The sequence below is a fragment of the Cavenderia fasciculata genome (genome assembly GCF_000203815.1).
Source record: "Cavenderia fasciculata unplaced genomic scaffold Scf_Dfasci-G-b-205a01.r1-3, whole genome shotgun sequence".
NCBI classification, from domain to species: Eukaryota; Evosea; class Eumycetozoa; order Acytosteliales; family Cavenderiaceae; genus Cavenderia; species Cavenderia fasciculata.
In genome coordinates, this window is record NW_004457737.1 from 2142623 (window position 1) to 2161111 (window position 18489).

Genomic DNA, 18489 nt, shown 5'->3' on the forward strand with positions numbered 1-18489 from the left:
TGTTGTTATAGTTGATAGTTGATTGTTAGTTTAAAACAGCAACTACAACTAGTACCACTGTTGTTTTCCAAATCAATCAAGAATCTAGCAAAGCAGAAGATTGGCCGAATGGCTAGCTGATTTGACTGGACGATGCTTATAATCCTATCGATTATTACTAGTAGTATAGTGGGTGGGGGTATTTGATGAATTTGATAGAGTGATTTAATTTCCAGCCAAAATAAGAACAACCAACTCATAAAACACAATTTAACATAATGAGTATTTCATCAATCGATCTAGTATAGAGGTAGATAGTGAGGTGGAGGAGGAGTAGCAGTGTGGTTATGGATATTTAAATATTTGTGATAATTGATGATGATGGAAACATTAAAAAAAAATAGTTGGTTGCGAAAAGAAGAAGAAGCTAAACAACAGCAAAAATAAACAATCTAATGGCTGTGTGTGAGACAGACACAAGATGCAATTGACAATACTAAAATAATCGCGTCTGTGTGTCGGTCTGTCTGTCCTGACTGTCTGTCTGTCCTGTCTCTCTGGCACTGTAGTATATATCGTCGATTGAAAAAAAAGATGTAGTCTAGAATGATTATTTGACAAAAAAAAAAAAAAAAAACAAAAAATCACAACAGATATCTTGTGTTTGTTATTGGTTGGATTTGACTGTCATGTATCGAGCAAGTCAAGAGTGAGTGATAGAGAAAAAAAAAAAAAACTGGGGGTTTGATTATTTGGGTTGGGATGGGAAGGAAGGAGGAAGATTGTTTTTGTGAACTCTACTAGGGTAGGGTGAGAGGTGAGGGAAAATTGCAAAAGATTTGATAGATTGTGATGTTGATGTTGATGTTGATAATTGGATGATCAAACAGACGGAAAAAAAAAACACAGTGACTACAATTTAATTTAAATTAAATTGAATTAAACCAAATTAAAATTTGGACGACTCTAACATATAATAATATATTATGTATGTATTGTGTTTGGATGAAAATATAATATATAAACCCAAAAAGACAATTTATACACCACACAAAAACAAGACAGAGGCAGTACAACATGTACTATGGATTAATATATATATTTTGTTGTCTTACTTCTTGTTCTTTTTCTTCTCATCCTCCTCCTGTGATCCACAAAACTACTGGATGGATTAAAACAAATTAATTATTTTCAGAGACGCATATTATTGATGTTACCCTGTTGTTGTTTTTGTATATCAAAAGGCTGCAAGGGGTAGTAGTAGTAGAAAGGAATCATCACCAACATGTTATGTTATGTTATTTCTATTCTATTCTTTTTTTTGTAAAACTGTGATTGATTTCCCAACCACGATATACAAAAAAAATCAAGAGCAGTGGAGGAGTGGTTATGACTTTGATGATGGTTGGTATTATTGGTATATATATATACATGTAATGCTGATGGGTATTTAATGGATAAATAAATATAAATATATAAACACTTTATATTCGTGAACAGAGGAGAGGAGAGGAGAGGAGAGGAGTGTTTAAATTGTTTGGTTTCGCACTCTCTCACATCCGATGGTTTTTATGATCATCAACAATTATAATTATAATCATCGGTCGGTTGGAAAGGATCCAAGATATTAAATCAATATTATTATTATCGATGGATGGATATGGGGTGGGTTTTTTTTGAATTTGTAACCAATTCGTGTATGTGTGTGAGTGATTTAAAACAACATAGAGATTATCTCATCCACTTGTTACTCCATCTCCTCTTTTTCTCTCTTGAATCAAGTGTTGTTGCCATTTTTGTTGTTGTTGTTATTATAATATTTTATAAACTTTTGCATAATCATATATGATGATAGATAGCTAGCTATTCCTTTATCCTGTTTCCATTTCATACCATAATCATTCTTTTTCTTCTCTGACACCAACATCTTGTTTTTCCAAATTTAAAATAAAAACAATAGAAAAGGGGAATAAAATAGTAGTAGTAGTAGTATATAACAACTCTGTTACTGTTGCAGAGTTCAACAAGAGTTACTATAAATCATGATTTGATTTTTTCAACAAAATCAATTAATTTAACTCACCCTATCTACCCACCACCACCACCAATTTTGAACTGTTGTATATATTGTGGGGGTGATGTTATTTTTGTCTGTTGGTAATTTTGACTGTGAGTGATTATGAATGATCAAACCAAATCATCTTTCCGTTTCCCTGTTTGTTTGTGTTGTTGTTGTTGCTATAAAATGTTGTCAATCTATAGATAGATCCATCCATTATTTAATTTTGTTTTTACCTTTGAACAATGATGTTGGTACTGATACTGATGACTCTATTACCATGTTATTAGATTTGATGTTAGTTGATTTTTAGATTTTGAGAGACCAACAATGAAATGATTTTAAAAATTACTACTAACTACTACTATTTTACACTATTATTATTATACAATTTAATATATTATTACTATTATTATTATAACATTATTATTAATTACTTTGGTGAAGGGTGTGTTTTATGATTATTTATTTTAAAAGTACAATTGTTATTAATTAATATGAGGGAGATTATTATTATAACTTCTCTCTTTTGGTTATAATTATTATTAAGGTTGACAGAGTGTTGATGACATTTATTTATTTATTAACAGTACTCTAAAAATTTTTAATGATGTAAATGCAGCAGCATCTGGCAACTTTCTTTCTTTCCTTCCTTCTTTTCCTTTTTTTGATGATCATGGAACAGGAGAAACAAAGAGATGTGCAAGGATATGGGTGGGGGTGAGCTGCCAAGATTGAGTGTAGGTATGAGTAGTAGTAGGGTAGTAGGTAGGTAGGAGATGGGGATAATAGTAGTAGTGTGGAGGATAACCTGATCATAGACCCCATCATCATCATTATGATCAATCACCAAGAATGAATGACGTGTGGTAAACCACTACCTAACCCTTCCATCCATGGATGGTTGTTGTGTTTTTGTAAAGCTTGGTGGGTGGGTGTTTAAAGTAAATTAGGAGTAAAATCTGGCTTACTTTGAATTATTAAGTTGTTTTGATGTGGTCTTGTCTTGTTTAATTAATTATCTTTTTTTTTCGTTGAGGATAAAACTCTCTCTTTCTTTCTTTCTTGCTGATGTCAAATAAAATATTAGATAGATTGATAGAACAGAGTGTTTGGTGGGTTTGAAGATGATAAAAAAGATAAACTACTATACTTTACAAACGAGTATCATCTGAGACTCTCTGGGGTTGAGTGAGGATTCCTCAAATGCCTTATCCTGTTTCCTGCCCGCGGGATAAACCATTCTTTCGGCTGAAAAATGAATTATCGTCGTTTTTCCTTTAATCTCCTGACAGATATTTGAAATTGTCGGGACAGTTACGATAATGGGTTTGTAAAATTGATTGAACACTTGATCTTCATCTAAAACGAACGAATTTAATTTAAACTGTTTATCCAATCAATTCATTTTTACTTTGGGAATCCTCGCGAGTGATGTTCACTAATCCAAAGGGCAATCGAGCGAGCGAGTTATGTTTGTAAGGGTTAGGGTATGGCTCGTTTCCAATCGATTTGGTTTGGAACCCAATGAAAGATCCAAAACCATCTTTGCAAGAAGAATATGATGATGATTATTATTATCCAGTTGCAAAAGATACTTTTAAAAATAATAATATTGATTGATTGACTCTTCTTTTATTCTTTAAAGAGGTTTAACTTTTGACTTTTTAATTTTTCTTTTGTTTCTTGACTGATTTGGTTGATTCTTTCTTTGTTCTTTTAGTTGATTTACCATTTTTCTTTTCTTCTTCTTGATCTGATTCTTCAGACTCTGATTCTTCCTCCTTTTCTTCCTTTTCTTGTTTTTTAGATTTCTTTTCTTTCTTTTCTTTCTTTTCTTCCTTTTCTTCTTCTTCTTCTTCTTCTTCCTCTTCTTCATCTTCAGATTCTTCTTGTTTTTTAGATTTCTTTGTTGATTTCTTCTTTTCTTGAGCTGCCTTTTCTTTTTCTTGTTGTTTTAAAAAGGCTTGATGTTTCTTTTCAACCTCTTCCTTTAATTTTAGAGCTTCCTTTTTGTCCTTTTCAATGGATTTGGCGTCCAACTCTGTAAGGGTGAGCTTGAGATCAGCCTCTTCTGGGAATACTTGGGTAGCACTGCCAAAGAATCTATTGACCCAAGACGAGACATAACGAGTAATGTCAATATCTGGATGATTTGGATAGAACTTGTAGATCTTGGCATTACGGAGATTCTCTCTATCCTGTTCAGACATATCGGCAACTTCTTGGTGGATGGCATCGAATCTAGTCTTTTCAATGGCTCTAAGACGTTCAAATTCCTTTTTGAGTTCAGCCTTGAGTTCATCGCCATCAAACTCAATCTCTGGATGATCGTCTTCAAACTCTTCAATAAAAGCAGATGGACTATCAACTTGCTTGTCATAGTTGATCTCGATGGTGATGTGAGTCTTGACTTGATTTTCTTCCTTTTCTTCTACTTGAGCTGCGTCGGTAGCCTTTTTAGATGGTCTTCCTCTACCTCTTGGTTTAGTGTCTGTTGAAGTTTCTTTCTCTGTAGTCTTTTTCTCGGTTGTCTTTTTCTTTTCCTTTTTCTTGTCTCCTCCTTTAGTCTTTTCTTGTTCAGCGGCAATGGCAGCGGCGATTGCTTCAGCAGCTTCCTTTTTCTCTTGGATCTTCTTGTCGTGGTATTCTTGTGGATCCTTGAGCTTAAAGTCCATGTTGAACTTGACAGACATGACGGGGTTTGGTTCGACGAGCTTTCCGACAACTTGTGGCAAACGCACAAATGGTAAAAGGTATTGGAGTTCTACGAGTTGTTCTTCCGACATCTTGTTGGTCTTTGTCGAACGTGTCTTCCACTGCAATGTTTGGATTGGCTTTTTGTATTTGGTAAAATCAAAGTTTACGAGTTTGGAACGGACGTAGGGTGTCCATTCGAGTTTGTATGTAGACATGTCATAGATCTCTTCGTGTGTCGATTGAATCGATGCCTTGCAAATCTTGTTGGGTGGTGCTGTCAAACAGTCAAACACAACAATGTATGGGATGTTCATACTGTCCTTTGATGTCTTGCCAACGATTGGTTGTGCACCCATAAACATATAGATGGGATGATCGAGATCAGAAAGGAAACCTTCCTTTAACTCTTGGTTTAATGACTTGAATTCCCAATCTTCATCCAATATAGAATCCCATGTCTTTACTTCAAATCCAATTGGTGTCATATCTCTCCAATCCTAATTAAATATAGAAAAGTAATATTATATTAGCTGACTTTGTTTCATCATTCTTTTTCTTTATTTATCCTTATCTCTACATACGACTTTCTTTAACTTATTTTGAAAAGCGATGCTAGCCTTTGAAGGAGCTCTTGGCTTTGCAGTTGTGCTGCTCTTTGGTGCAGCAACAGTAGTAGCATCCTTCTTGACACCTGCTGCCTTTTTGGGTGCACCTTTCTTGCCTGTCTTTTTCTCTGCTACTTCAATAGATGGTACAACTACATCCTTTGTTGATGTAGTCGAAGTAGTAGAAGTAGTTGAGGTAGTGTCTTCCTTGGTATCCATTATTATTTATAAATGATCGAAAATAAATAAATAACTATAAAAATAGTGATCAATGAGAATGAACATTCAAAACAGCCAACTACTCTGCTTGTTCACTCGACCCCAAAAAAGTTAGTCGTTAAGACCAAAAATTAAAAAATTTAAAAAATATTTTTTTTTTCTCAGACGAGACGTACTTCAAATTAACCTACCCCCAACTCTCACCACCACTTTAAGATTTGTTTATTCGGACCATTTTCCTCATTTCTTTTACTATTAGTAACCTATTTATACTTTAACTATTCTCAACTTTATTTTATTTATATATACATCATACAATAAATATAGATAGATAGTTACTATAACTAAAGAGATAATAATTACAGAATGCCACCAAAAGTAATAGACGAAGAATTAGTTAAAAAGTTTTCAGCTCTTGGGTTAGACCAAACCAAGGCAAAGGAAGCAGCTGGTAATGCCAACATTGCAAGCACATTGAGTGAAATCATCAAAGAGTCTGGTCTAGAGGGTACATGCGACAAGTCGGTCGGTGTGATTCTCTATACTTTGGCCACCAAGTATCCCGCCAATGCACTCCGTCACAGACCACAATTGTGCTCTGACGTTGTTGCCAAGCGTGTCACCAACATCAACTTGCAAGTGTGTCTCGAATATTTGCGTATGGCTGCCAACGAACCACTCAACAAGGAAGAGTATGTTGAAAAGTGTGGTGTCGGTATTGTCATCTCTCGTGACCAAGTACGTGAGGCTGTCGACACCTACGTCACTGAAAATATCAACGATCTCAAGGAAAAGAGATACCGTATCAACATTGGTCAATACTTGTTGCAAATCAAGGATCGTCTCAAGTGGGCCGATCCAAAGGAGATCAAGGAAGAGGTAGACGCAAAGATTCTTGCCGTTCTCGGTCCAAAGACTGAAGAAGACTCCAAGCCAGTTGCCAAATCACCATCAACTCCAAAGGAACCTAAAAATGCTGCCAATACTACTACCACCACCACCAATGCCAAGGAAGAAAAGGAAGTTTCAACCATTACTTTCCCAGATCCAAAAGAAAATGTTCAAAATACTCCAGATATCTTGGCAACTCATTTAAAGACTACTGGTGGACAAATTATTACTCGTTTCCCACCTGAACCAAATGTAAAACAAATATACATTATATAATCTGTTTATATTTATTAACCTTTTTTTATTTATTTATTGTTTTTAGGGATATTTACATATTGGTCATGCTAAAGCAATGCATTTAGATTTTGGTTATGCAAAGAAGAATGGTGGAAAATGTTATCTTCGTTTTGATGATACTAATCCAGAAAAAGAAAGTCAAGAATATATTGATTCAATTATTGATGTAAGTGATAGAGATGGAGAAGAGAGAGATAGAGATTAAATGACTAATATGTACATTTGTTAATTTAGTCTGTAAAATGGTTAGGACATGAACCATGTGAAATTACCTATTCATCACAATATTTTGATGAATTGTATAATTTAGCAATTGAATTGATCAAGAGAGGACATGCATATGTTTGTCATCAAACCGCTGGAGAGATTAAAGAGGGACGTGAAAAGATGCTCGATTCACCATGGAGAAACCGTTCAGTCGAAGAAAACTTAAAGTTATTCGAAGACATGAAGGACGGCAAGTACGAAGAGGGCAAGGCTATTTTACGTATGAAGGGTGATATGAAGCACGCCAACCCATGTATGCGTGATCTCATTGCCTACCGTATCAAGTACCACGCTCATCCAGTCAGTGGTGACAAGTGGGTCATCTACCCATCATACGACTATACTCATTGTTTGGTCGACAGTTTGGAGAACATTACTCACTCGTTGTGCACACTCGAGTTTGAAGTTCGTCGTCTCAGTTACAACTGGTTGATTGACGTACTCGGCTTGTACCGTCCAGTTGTCTGGGAGTACGCCCGTCTCAATCTCACTCACACTGTCTTGTCCAAGCGTAAGATCATCACCCTCGTCAACACCAAGGTTGTGTCGGGCTGGGATGATCCCCGTCTCTCGACATTGAATGCCTTCCGTCGTAAGGGATACACTCCAGAGTGCATCAATGCCTTTTGCGAGACTATTGGTGTCACCCGTACCAACAACACCTCGCTGCCATACGAATTGCTCGAGTTCCACGCCCGTCAAGATCTCAACGACAAGGCTACCCGTGCTATGGTCGTCTTGGACCCAATCAAGGTTGTCATTACCAACTTCCCAGAGGGCACCACCGACGACATCCGTGTCGCCAACATCCCACATCTTGCCGACGCTGGCCACCACACCGTACCATTCTCAAGCGTCGTCTACATTGAGCGTGCCGACTTCCGTATGGTCGACTCGTCCGACTACTTTGGTCTCGCCCCCAACAAGGAGATCCTCCTCAAGTACGCCTACAACATCCGTTGCAATGAAGTCATCACTGACGCTGCCGGAAAGGTCACCGAATTGCGTGTCACCTATGACAAGACCAACGCCAACAAGACCAAGGCTATCCACTGGGTCTCCTCACGACACGGTGAAGCCCCCGTCCCAGTCGAGATCCGTCTCTACGACCATCTCTTCCTCGATGAAGACCTCGGCGACGATTGGTTGCAAAAGATCAACCCCAAGTCACTCGAAGTCATTCCAAATGCCGTCGCCGACGTCACTGTCCTCGGATCAAAGACATACACTAGATTCCAATTCGAAAGAACCGGTTATTTCTGTTGCGACAAGGACAGTACCGATAGCAAGTTGGTCTTTAACAGAATCACCTCTCTCAAGGAAAGTAAGGAAAAACCAGGTAACAACAAACCTGATCCAAGAAAGAAAAATAGATCTTAAATCAAAATAATATAGATCTATTTTATTGGTCGATGCATTTTTGTCATTACCATTAAACAACAACACATTTACTCTTTATTACTCAAATTAAATAAATAATTTAATTTAATTTAATAATACATATTTTATTTACGTATTGATTGGTTGGAAGTCTTCACAATGCCGGGTTTAAACAAAAATTAATTTTCATCTTCATATGCATTCATTGCAATCATAGAACACAAATGAGTGATAATAATAAGAATGAAGTAATAGTAGTAGAAGAAGATACAACACCAAAAGTAGAAACTAAATACTTGTACATGCCAGAGATCAAAGATGATTATGATCGAGCAAAGTTCTCATTAGTATCTGATTTCCCAGCATGCTATCAAACCATCGATATGGCAATCGAATGCAATCGTAGTCATGGAGTAGCACCAGATGTTTTAATTAAACCTTGCAAAGAGATACAAGGCCATATGAGGTTTTGTCTACTTAGTACTTTTTGCCCGAAACAAGCTTCACTACTTGTTGATTGTATGAAAGGAAGAATACCCCTAGATGAACAACAACCTATACCAAAGAATTGTTTAAAATTTGTATGATCAACAAGAGAATATTGAATGTTATATTATATTGATATATTTGATTATTCTATTATTATTATAGTGGAATGACTTTGATTCTTGTTTAGGTAAAGCAACAGATGACTTTGAAACAAAAAATAATCCATTAAAGAAATAAATGATAATCAACATAATGGTTTTGTGTGTATTTATAAATAATTATATATTTATTTATGAATTGTTAATAATATTAATAATTTAGGAAGGATAAGATCGATCTGTCTTATCAATCTTAATATTTTTTTTGATCTGGAGTGATGGTGGATGATGGATGATTGAACTTGTCCAAGATATCTCTTGGGTTGAATGATGATTTATAATCGATTGCTATGATATCTCTTTCTCTTTTGTCGTTTTGATCAATACAGTCGAGTTTGTTTTATTTACAAATTATATTGTTGGTTGGTTGGTTGTATTATGATATGATACCATCATATCTATAATTGCTTTTCTTTCTTTTATATTCTTTTTTAAACGTATTTCATTTTCTTTTGTTTCTCTTCTTCTTCTTTTTCTTTCTTCTTAAGCATTCTTCCACTTTTCTCCACAACTACAACATACAAAGTATAGTGTCATCTTATCGCTCTTTGTACCCATAGATTGGAAGAAAATAGCTTCTCTACCATCACATGCATGACACTTTGCACCTTTTGTTCTCGGTAACGTAGGATCTAATGATATGTCATGTAATACTTGAGTTCTTTCACTTTACAAATTGAATGATTGAGAGTTTAATATCGATATTATATGTTTGATGTTTAAGATCATCTGACTTACTCTGTTGAATGTTTGATTTCATTTCTATATACACATGAATTACTAGCTTCTTCTTGATGATCGCAAATCTTACAAACCAACAATAAAGTCTTGTTTATCTTATCTGCTTGAGGATAAAGCATATTATTACTAAAAGTAGTAAAAGTAGTGTAGTTTGATAACTTGTGTTATTAGTTTCATCTCATTCGTTCATTGTTCATATGGTTCATTCATTCATAATGATCGTACCATTCACCACAAAAGTTCATTGTTTGTTTGTTTCTTTCTAAATCACTAATATATAAATAAATAAAGAGAGAGTAAAACAAATATAACAATGATCTAGTCGAAAAAAATCAAGTTCTACTTGATTTTCAAAAAAATATTTAAGGAGAAATTTTAAATTATTTAATTTTTTATTTGTTATAGTTATTTCTGGATTATTTTTTTTTGAGGTTTGTTGTTATTTGTTGTTTTTAATTTAGTTTTCTTCATCACTATCCATCAAGAAGGAGAATCTACCAGCAGCAGCATCCTTGGCTTTGGCCTTTGAAGGGGCAGCCTTTGGCTTTGGTTCAGATGAACCACTTCCCTTTTTGCCCTTGTTGGTGACGATGGTGAAACCGGCTTCATCTTCCTTTGGTTGTTCCTTTTTGATCGAATAAGAGACGACCCATGGAAGGAGATCTTCCTTGGTGATGATCATCTCCTTGCCATAGAATCTGGCCAATTGCCAGACGTTAAAGAGATGGTAACGGTAGTTGGCAATGAATCTGAATTCGTTGAGCTTGATCTCACCGTTGCCGTGGATGATGTCGTGAATACGACCCATCTTGATTCTCTTGATCTTGTCCTTGTTGATACGGTAAGTGTCCTCACCGACCTTTTTGACAGAGTCACCTTGGATGACTGGCTTGCCGGCAAACTCGACAAAAACAAAGCCAAATTGCTTTCTCTTTTCAGTCTCGCTGGCAGTCACCAAGTTCTTGTTGTAGTCGATGAGTGGGAAGTCAGTCTCGTCCAAGTAGTCGGGCTTCAACAAAAAGTCTGGGTATCTAAAGTTGGCATAGTCGGCCAAAATCTTTTTCTTTTCCTCTGATGTCTCGTAGAGTGCAAGCTCGCCAGCAAGCAATGTCAACGAATAGACAGAATAACTGCTTTGGAAAGCTGGGTTGGAAAGTAATTCTTGTAATTTTTCTCCATTCTTGATATCACTCTCTCCATTGAATAATTCAATTACCAATTTTGATACCATTCTAAAGTAATTTGGACACTAAAAAGGTATAAATAAATAAAATCAAATTAATCCATAATTCTTCTTTTTCTTCATTTTCTTCATTTTCATTTTCTTTTTCTTTACACTATAAGATTGATGAGATTTGATAACTTGATCATTTTGACAATAGTAACAACCATTTTCCTTGAGATTCCAACCTTCTTGTTGAAGATTGGCACCATACTTTTGGAGGATGGCAAGGTTGGCATTCTTGTTGTAATCGTTTTGGAGGAGGGAGGCATAGATGGGAGCCAATTGCTTGGAACGGACAATGTCGTCCGAGACGGTCTTGTTGTCGTAGAGGGCGACAAACAACTCGGAACGCTTGAACCATTTGAGTTGTTCGCTCTCGTCCTTGAATATGAGGATGAGATCAGACTTGTCGTTTTGATCGGCCTCGAAAAAGGCATAGTCGACATCACCATAGACATACTTGACCGATGACTCGGTCTTGAGGAGGTTGTTTTCGTGCATGACTTGCTCGTCGGCTTCAAAAGCAGAACGCTTGAGTTGCACAGAGACACCTTCAAACTCCTTGTTGATCTTTTCGATCAATTGAACGAGTGGAGCTTCAATGCAACGGAAACGATAGTTTTGTAGTCTGTTTTCAGTGCCGTCGCAGAACTTGTCACGCTTGGTCTTACGGTCCTTTTGACGACCATACTTTTCGTGTCCAAAACCATCAATGTACAAGAGAATGGTCTTGAAACCGTATTGGGTGATGAGCATTCTGATAAACTTCTCGTCACGTTCCATCAAAGTGTCAAAGTCGGCACCCTTGGCTTGGTTGTTGGTGATCGACACTGAAAGCAAATGACATGCATCAGCAATCAATGTAGTGTTTCCTGTCTCTGCTGGTGATGGCATAATCATTACCGATGGTACTACTACTGGTGCTTCAACAGCAGCAGCAGTTGAGGTGGTGGTGGTAGTAGCATCTGTGGTGGTGGTGGTGGTGGTGGTGGCTGGTGCAGCAACTACTTGAAAGGTTGGTTGAATGAGTGGCTTATCATTCAACTTGATTTCCTTTAAGCATGATTTCAATCCTGTAATACCCATACTCTCTCTTTCTCTCTTTCTCTCTAGATGATGTTGATTGGAAGAAGACTGTGACTTGAAGACTATTCAACTTGACAAAGATCAGTCTATACTCTAAGATCTTTTTCTTTGCCATAGTGCGCAACACGCTCCCCTCCTCCAGCACAGCAAACAGAATCGCACGAAATGCGAAAATATAATTTTAATTTTTTTTTTCAATTCAAAATACTCCAAAAAAGAAGGGAACAGATAAATCTTTAATTTCAAATTATTAATTTAATTGAAAACCATGCATGTAAGTTGGTTGGTTGGTTGGTTGGTATAGAGAGACGGTTGACAAGACATCAAAGTGTAAAAACAAACTGAGTAAAAAGAGTAAAATCCAAAAACCAAGGAAACTTTTTTTTTTTTTTTTTTACTTTTACTTTTTATAGAAATCTATGAATTCGTAATTTGACGAACCAAGTTCAAAGAAGGAGTACTGCAAAAATTAGAGAGAGAGAGTTTTAAATTTTAATATTATTATTATTATTACTGCTCTACTTAGACACAAAACGTATCATACATAATATTGAAAACATATTATATACAGATATTATCTTTTCCACAAGACACATTTTAATATTTATTATCTACACCCACACGCCCAGCATATTCACATTATCGTTATCATTATCATTATTTATTTATTTATTTATTTAAATGAGAACTATTTTTATATTTATATAATTGTTGTAAATGTATTTACAATTATTTCAGAATCTGTCCATTCCAAGTTATATTTTCATTCATTTACTCTATTTTATTCACCAATTTATTTTAAATTTATCCCAAATATACTGTTATACAGTTTCTAGTCAAGTTCAACAACCACCACCACCACCTATACTACTAGTACCTCAACAACAACAAGATAGTAATTAATTTATTTTTTCCATTTCATTTCAAAACATGCCATTAAAAATATTAAATAAAACTCTTAAAAAGGGATCATCCTCCATTGTACCATTGACCATATTTATAAAGATTGATTCCATAAGTAATATCCTTCAAGGAAATGAACATCTATGTAATAGAGAGACTCTATTCGAACTACATTGGCATCGTGGTAACCATCGAAAAGGTGTCATTCCAAATCTAAGTCTCAACAAAGACGGTGAATTGAAACCCCAAAATTCCATCAAAATACCTTGTCGATTTACGAGAGATTCTTCAACTGATGAATTATCAACTAAAAAATTAACTATTAATTTAAAAAAGGTAAACAATTATTAAAAATCTATTTTTAAATCTTTACTCACACCATTGTTTTTTTATTAGTATGAAAATGGTAAAAAGAAATCATTGATCAAATTATCAACATTACAAATAGATATTGCAAAGATTGCAGATAAAGACGACCAAAAACCAAGACAATATACTTCAACAATGAAAGGTTGTGAAGAAGTTAAATTTAAACCTTATGTAAGTTAAACTATATAAAGAAGAAGATAAAAGTATCATCATTTTACTTACTTTTGTTTTTTTTAGATTGAATTTACAGCATCAATTGTAAATGGAATTGATGAAGATGTAGTAGATGATGATGATGATCAATATGTTTCACCACCATCCAATAGAAGAGAATCTGTTTCTAGTTTGGGAAGTGGAGGTGGTAGCGATCCAAACCATTCTCATGTGAATGGAGACCAATCGTCAGACAAGAACTCTTCTCCAGGAGACGACCCATTTGATTTTAACTTTGATAGAGGATCGACAGACTTTTCAAAACAGTCACCTGAAAACAATCGAAAGAGTATTGGTGGAGAACTCGGTCGTACAGAGTCACCCATATCATTCTCTACACCTCCAACACCTTTACACCAATCGTCACCAAATATACCAATCAATGCTGGTGGAAGAGCAACACCCATCCCCACTCAACAACAGTTTATGTCACCAGGTACTCCATCCTATCTCTATGAACGGTCATTGGTCAATGAATCTTCGTCATCACCAGGAAACAAAAACTTAAATACATCACAAATGAATGTCCAATCACCATACAGTACCACTGGAGTACCATCACCACTTGCACCAAGTCCACCAAAGACAGCACGTAGAAACTCTATTCATGGAGCCCAACAAAAACCAGAGCAAAAGAAAAGGGTCAAAGTGTTTGGTTTCTTAATGTCCGACAAACAAAAGCAACAACTTCAGTCTCCAACATCAGACAAACCACCATCGCCCGCCAAAGAGTCGAGATGGGGCAAGAGAAGACATTCTATCACCGAAGCTATTCCTCCCTCTTATATGAGAGACTCTGTTGAAAATACCAATACCATTGTTCCACCCGCAGAAGATGCAAGTAGTACAATTGCCAATAATGGTAGTCTAAAGAATAGTAATGGTAGTATTCCAACTACATCTCCACCTTCTCAACAACAACAACATCATAGACAAGGTAGTCTAACAGATCAATTAAATCAAAATGAAGAAAGAATGGATCCTATTCATTCAATTTTAATGACAAGAAATAGTGATGGTAAATATCAAACAAAAAATAATAATAATAACATAATCTAATTACTTACTTTGTTTCTCCAATATGTATATATATTTAGATAAATTAAAATTTATAAATGAAGAAATGATCATTTACAAGAAACCAGAATATTCAGAAAGTATTCCAATTTCTTCAATTGTTATTTATAAATGTCTATTTGAATGGAAGGAATTCTCTCCTCATAACCATATTTGTTTAAAAAGAATATTAGAATCTTTTGATTATTTAACAAAGGTAAATTAAACTAGAAATCGAAATTTATAAAATTAATTACTTACTTTAATTTTGTTTTTGTTTTTAGATGGAAAAAATGGATAGAGAATCAAGTTGTTATTGGTTATCAAATTGTTATGTTTTATATTATTTGTTGGATAATTCATATTCATCTAGAGTTAATTCAAAGAGTCGTGGATCACCAGAGAAATCACCAAAGTCTGATCTATCGAGCAACAGTGAAACCCAAAACATCAAGTTTACCATTAATTGCATGAAATCGTTCCAAAAGAGCTTTTGGAGATTGTTTTGGAGAAATATTCAAATCGAATTGGAAATGGTATTGAAACGAATGGTTCAACTTATTGGCGACCAAGATTTCCAACAATCACCACTCTTTGTCAACTATATTCTTAGTACTATTGACTTTTTAGAGAAACGAGTACCATTCCAAACACTCTGGCCATACGTATTCAAACAAATATTCTTTTACACGAGTAGTTATTTCTGTAATCAATTCCTTGAAAACTCTACCATCTCCAATACCACATCGGTTGTTAATTTGAAATTATTATTCTCTTCAATCACTCAATGGATTCAAGAAAACAAAAATTTAAATTATTTCTATTATTACAAGTAAGGAGAAAAAAAAAAAAAAGTTAATATATATTTATGTACATTTCTAACTAACATTTTTGTATTTTTTTTTTTTTAGGATTGAAATGACACCAATATTTCAAATGTTGGATACATTAATGATTGATAAGAATACATTAATTGATGAAAATGTTAGAAGAGATATTTGTCCGTCGTTGAACCCAACACAGTTGGCTGTCTTGTTGTTGACTTACCAATCTGACCAAAGAAATCATGATGAAATCGATCCAGTAGTCATCAAAGTGTTGCAAGATGAAGGTATCAAGAAACAGAGCTTACAAATAACAACCAATCTCAACATTGTCTTTGACCTACCAGAATCTGTTGAACCAAGTAGAAGAATTCTAGATACAAAGATACCAACCTCTATTACTTCAAATAAGAAAATGAAATTTATTTATAAAAATAATCAAGTTTATTAAATAAATTAAATATATAATTAAAACAAATAATTTTATACAAATAATATTAATTTATTTATCTATTATCACTGTGAGAAAAAAAAAAACTCTCATTTTTCAAATTCATTTTTTTCCAAACCACTATACTCAAAAAATAATAATTAATTTTCTACAATAATAGTATTTATCATCAGACTTTTTTATAATTTTAGTTTTAGTTTTATTTTTGAATCATTCATTCTCATAATATTTTAATCATAAAATCAGTCAAAAAGATGATCATTTTTTTATTTTTTAATATTTTTTGACTTTTAGTTTTTTAGTATTAAAAAAAGTGACGAAACTCGTGTGGTTGAGAAGTTCACTAAATCGAACAAAAAAGTAAAAATAGGTATGAGCATACACCACCCCCCCCTTCTTTGTCCGATTTTCGTATCGACCACATCCGTCAGACATAATAGCATTAGTGTAGTTTTTAGTACTAGATTTAATATAAATTAGTACCCACCTATTTCCATATGGGTACGCGTTTATGTATCTAATTTTCCTTTTTCAACTCGACAGTTTGCTTTAAATACTCTTGTTTTCACCTCATTTCAAATCATTCAAATCAAATACATCTATTTATTTATTTATTTATTCTAAACAAACACATATTTATATCAATACAACATTCAAGTAAAAACAACATCTTTTACAATAATTATTTATTCACTCTAAACAATGAGATTCGCACCATTATTTTTATTGTCCCTCTTAGTTGGGTCAATCACAGCTCAAAACTGTTATCTTTTCAGTATGTAATATAAAATATTAATATTTTCTTTTTTTCCAAAATATTAATATTCATTCTTTTTTTTTTTTTTTTCTTTTTGTTTAGATCAAACTGCTGCCAAGTTAGATCAATTCGGTCCAGCTATTGGTGGTGATGCAGTCTACTTTGCAGACTCAAATATCCCAGGTGGAAAAACCGGATTCGTTTTCAACACTGGTTCAGCAATGTCCACAACATCCAACGGCAAGTTGGTGATCACCGGTACCATGGTTCCCACCGATGGTAGCAAGAACGTCTTTTATGATGCTCGTTTCTCGTTCAACCCATCGAGCCAAGCCTTTACTCCAAAGTTGGAGCTCCAAGATGCTGCCTACGTCCAAAACGGTGGTCCAGTTAACCCAGCCTCATTCACTTACTACACTCTCAACGCCGGTGACTCTGTCTTTGTAGGTCACGGTGATGTCGAAGGTGTCACTGTCAACCTTGCTCCATTCGAAGGTATGCCACTCCAATCTGGTGTCGGTGCCAACGGAAAGAACGTCAACAATGGTGTCTCTGGATGGTTCGCCCCAACTTTTATGAAGAACGGTCAACAAATCTACGCCTCATCTCAAGTCGTTGATATCAACGTCGACTCTGCCTGTGACCAATGTGTCTCCAACACTCTCATGGCTACTCAAGCTGGTGGTCAATCTGTCTTTATCCAAGGTGACACTAGCCCATTCGGAGGTAATGCCAAGTGGGATTTCATCAACAACTCTGGATCATTCGCCTACCAAACCAACGGTGACCTCTTGTTCACTGGTTCACTCGTCCCAGTCGGAGCCAACTCCCCAACCATGACCTGTAGCATGCTCTTCCACCCAAACACCAACAACGTCCAACCAAAGAAGGAACTTTCACCAGACTCTTATTTCCCAAATGGTCCAGTCGATACTAACACCTGGGTCTATTACAACGTCGATACCACTCAATCATCATGCACTGTCAACGGTAACACCGTCACCATCACCGGTGATATGGGTATCCCACTCCAAGTCGGTAACGGTGCCAACGGAAAGAACACCAACTATGGTGCCTCTGTCTGGTTAGAATACAACGGTACCATGGATATCTTTGATATCAACGTCGACTTGGTCTGTGTTGTCAACTCCACTGCCACTCCAGTCCCAACTGTTACCCCAACCCCAACTCCAAACTCTCCAAGTACGGATTCATCTACTTTTACTTCTATGACTCCTCCTCCTTCTACCTCTACTACCTCTTCTTCTTCTATCGCTACCACTACTACTATTCCATCTACTACTACTACTTTCTCGACAGGTGAGATTTCCTCAACAACAGGTAAATGATATAACCCAAAAGATTCACATCTCTTTCCATCTAGATGAATCATTAATTCTATTAACGATTTCTTCTCGATCAATGTATATACAGGATGTGTTTGGGTTTGTCCTCCATCTCCAACTACTACAACAACTACTACCTCTATGATGACTACTACTTCTATCTCTAATGTTACTGATACTCCTACTCCTACTGCTCCTTCTACCATCCCTCCTACTACCTATCCAAATGCTTCAACCATACCAGCTCCCATTGGTATCCTTCTAAATCTTTTATTCTCTTTTCTAAATGTATGACTCTAATGATTTGAATACTAATCACCTTTTTTTCTTCTCTCTCTCTTTCTCTCTTACTTACTCTTTAGTTGCCGGTGGTGTCAACCCAAACAGCAGTGGTAACAATCTCTCAGCCTCCAAGATTATGATTGCTGCCGCCTCAATTGCTGCCTTAGCCATCTTTGCTTAAACAACAAACTT

The 18489-nt window shown here is 35.4% G+C and overlaps 7 protein-coding genes across 7 annotated transcripts; 4 read left to right on the forward strand and 3 right to left on the reverse strand.

The window, feature by feature from the left end:
• Positions 1 to 3705: 3705 nt before the first annotated feature.
• On the reverse strand, positions 3706 to 5562 carry DFA_03546 (uncharacterized protein; the record flags this gene model as incomplete). Its single annotated transcript, XM_004363091.1, has 2 exons — positions 3706 to 5235; positions 5320 to 5562. 2 exons carry the CDS (start codon positions 5560 to 5562, stop codon positions 3706 to 3708), a joined length of 1773 nt encoding a protein of 590 aa, XP_004363148.1.
• Positions 5563 to 5928: 366 nt separating this feature from the next.
• On the forward strand, positions 5929 to 8397 carry glnS (glutamine-tRNA ligase; the record flags this gene model as incomplete). Its single annotated transcript, XM_004363092.1, has 3 exons — positions 5929 to 6705; positions 6776 to 6916; positions 6985 to 8397. The coding sequence occupies 3 exons, from the start codon at positions 5929 to 5931 to the stop codon at positions 8395 to 8397; spliced, it is 2331 nt and encodes a 776-aa protein (XP_004363149.1).
• Positions 8398 to 8621: 224 nt separating this feature from the next.
• DFA_03548 (uncharacterized protein) lies at positions 8622 to 9123 on the forward strand (the record flags this gene model as incomplete). The annotated part of the gene is made up of 2 exons (XM_004363093.1): positions 8622 to 8978; positions 9049 to 9123. The coding sequence occupies 2 exons, from the start codon at positions 8622 to 8624 to the stop codon at positions 9121 to 9123; spliced, it is 432 nt and encodes a 143-aa protein (XP_004363150.1).
• An 80-nt stretch (positions 9124 to 9203) lies between these two features.
• rpb9 (RNA polymerase II core subunit) lies at positions 9204 to 10030 on the reverse strand (the record flags this gene model as incomplete). Its single annotated transcript, XM_004363094.1, has 4 exons — positions 9204 to 9236; positions 9567 to 9711; positions 9783 to 9911; positions 10011 to 10030. The coding sequence occupies 4 exons, from the start codon at positions 10028 to 10030 to the stop codon at positions 9204 to 9206; spliced, it is 327 nt and encodes a 108-aa protein (XP_004363151.1).
• A 212-nt stretch (positions 10031 to 10242) lies between these two features.
• Positions 10243 to 12096, reverse strand: DFA_03550 (uncharacterized protein; the record flags this gene model as incomplete). Its single annotated transcript, XM_004363095.1, has 2 exons — positions 10243 to 11034; positions 11122 to 12096. The coding sequence occupies 2 exons, from the start codon at positions 12094 to 12096 to the stop codon at positions 10243 to 10245; spliced, it is 1767 nt and encodes a 588-aa protein (XP_004363152.1).
• Positions 12097 to 13026: 930 nt separating this feature from the next.
• Positions 13027 to 15912, forward strand: DFA_03551 (dilute domain-containing protein; the record flags this gene model as incomplete). Its single annotated transcript, XM_004363096.1, has 6 exons — positions 13027 to 13335; positions 13396 to 13539; positions 13606 to 14599; positions 14679 to 14854; positions 14922 to 15469; positions 15549 to 15912. The coding sequence occupies 6 exons, from the start codon at positions 13027 to 13029 to the stop codon at positions 15910 to 15912; spliced, it is 2535 nt and encodes an 844-aa protein (XP_004363153.1).
• Positions 15913 to 16614: 702 nt separating this feature from the next.
• Positions 16615 to 18478, forward strand: DFA_03552 (uncharacterized protein; the record flags this gene model as incomplete). Its single annotated transcript, XM_004363097.1, has 4 exons — positions 16615 to 16687; positions 16772 to 18010; positions 18104 to 18268; positions 18378 to 18478. The coding sequence occupies 4 exons, from the start codon at positions 16615 to 16617 to the stop codon at positions 18476 to 18478; spliced, it is 1578 nt and encodes a 525-aa protein (XP_004363154.1).
• Positions 18479 to 18489: the final 11 nt, after the last annotated feature.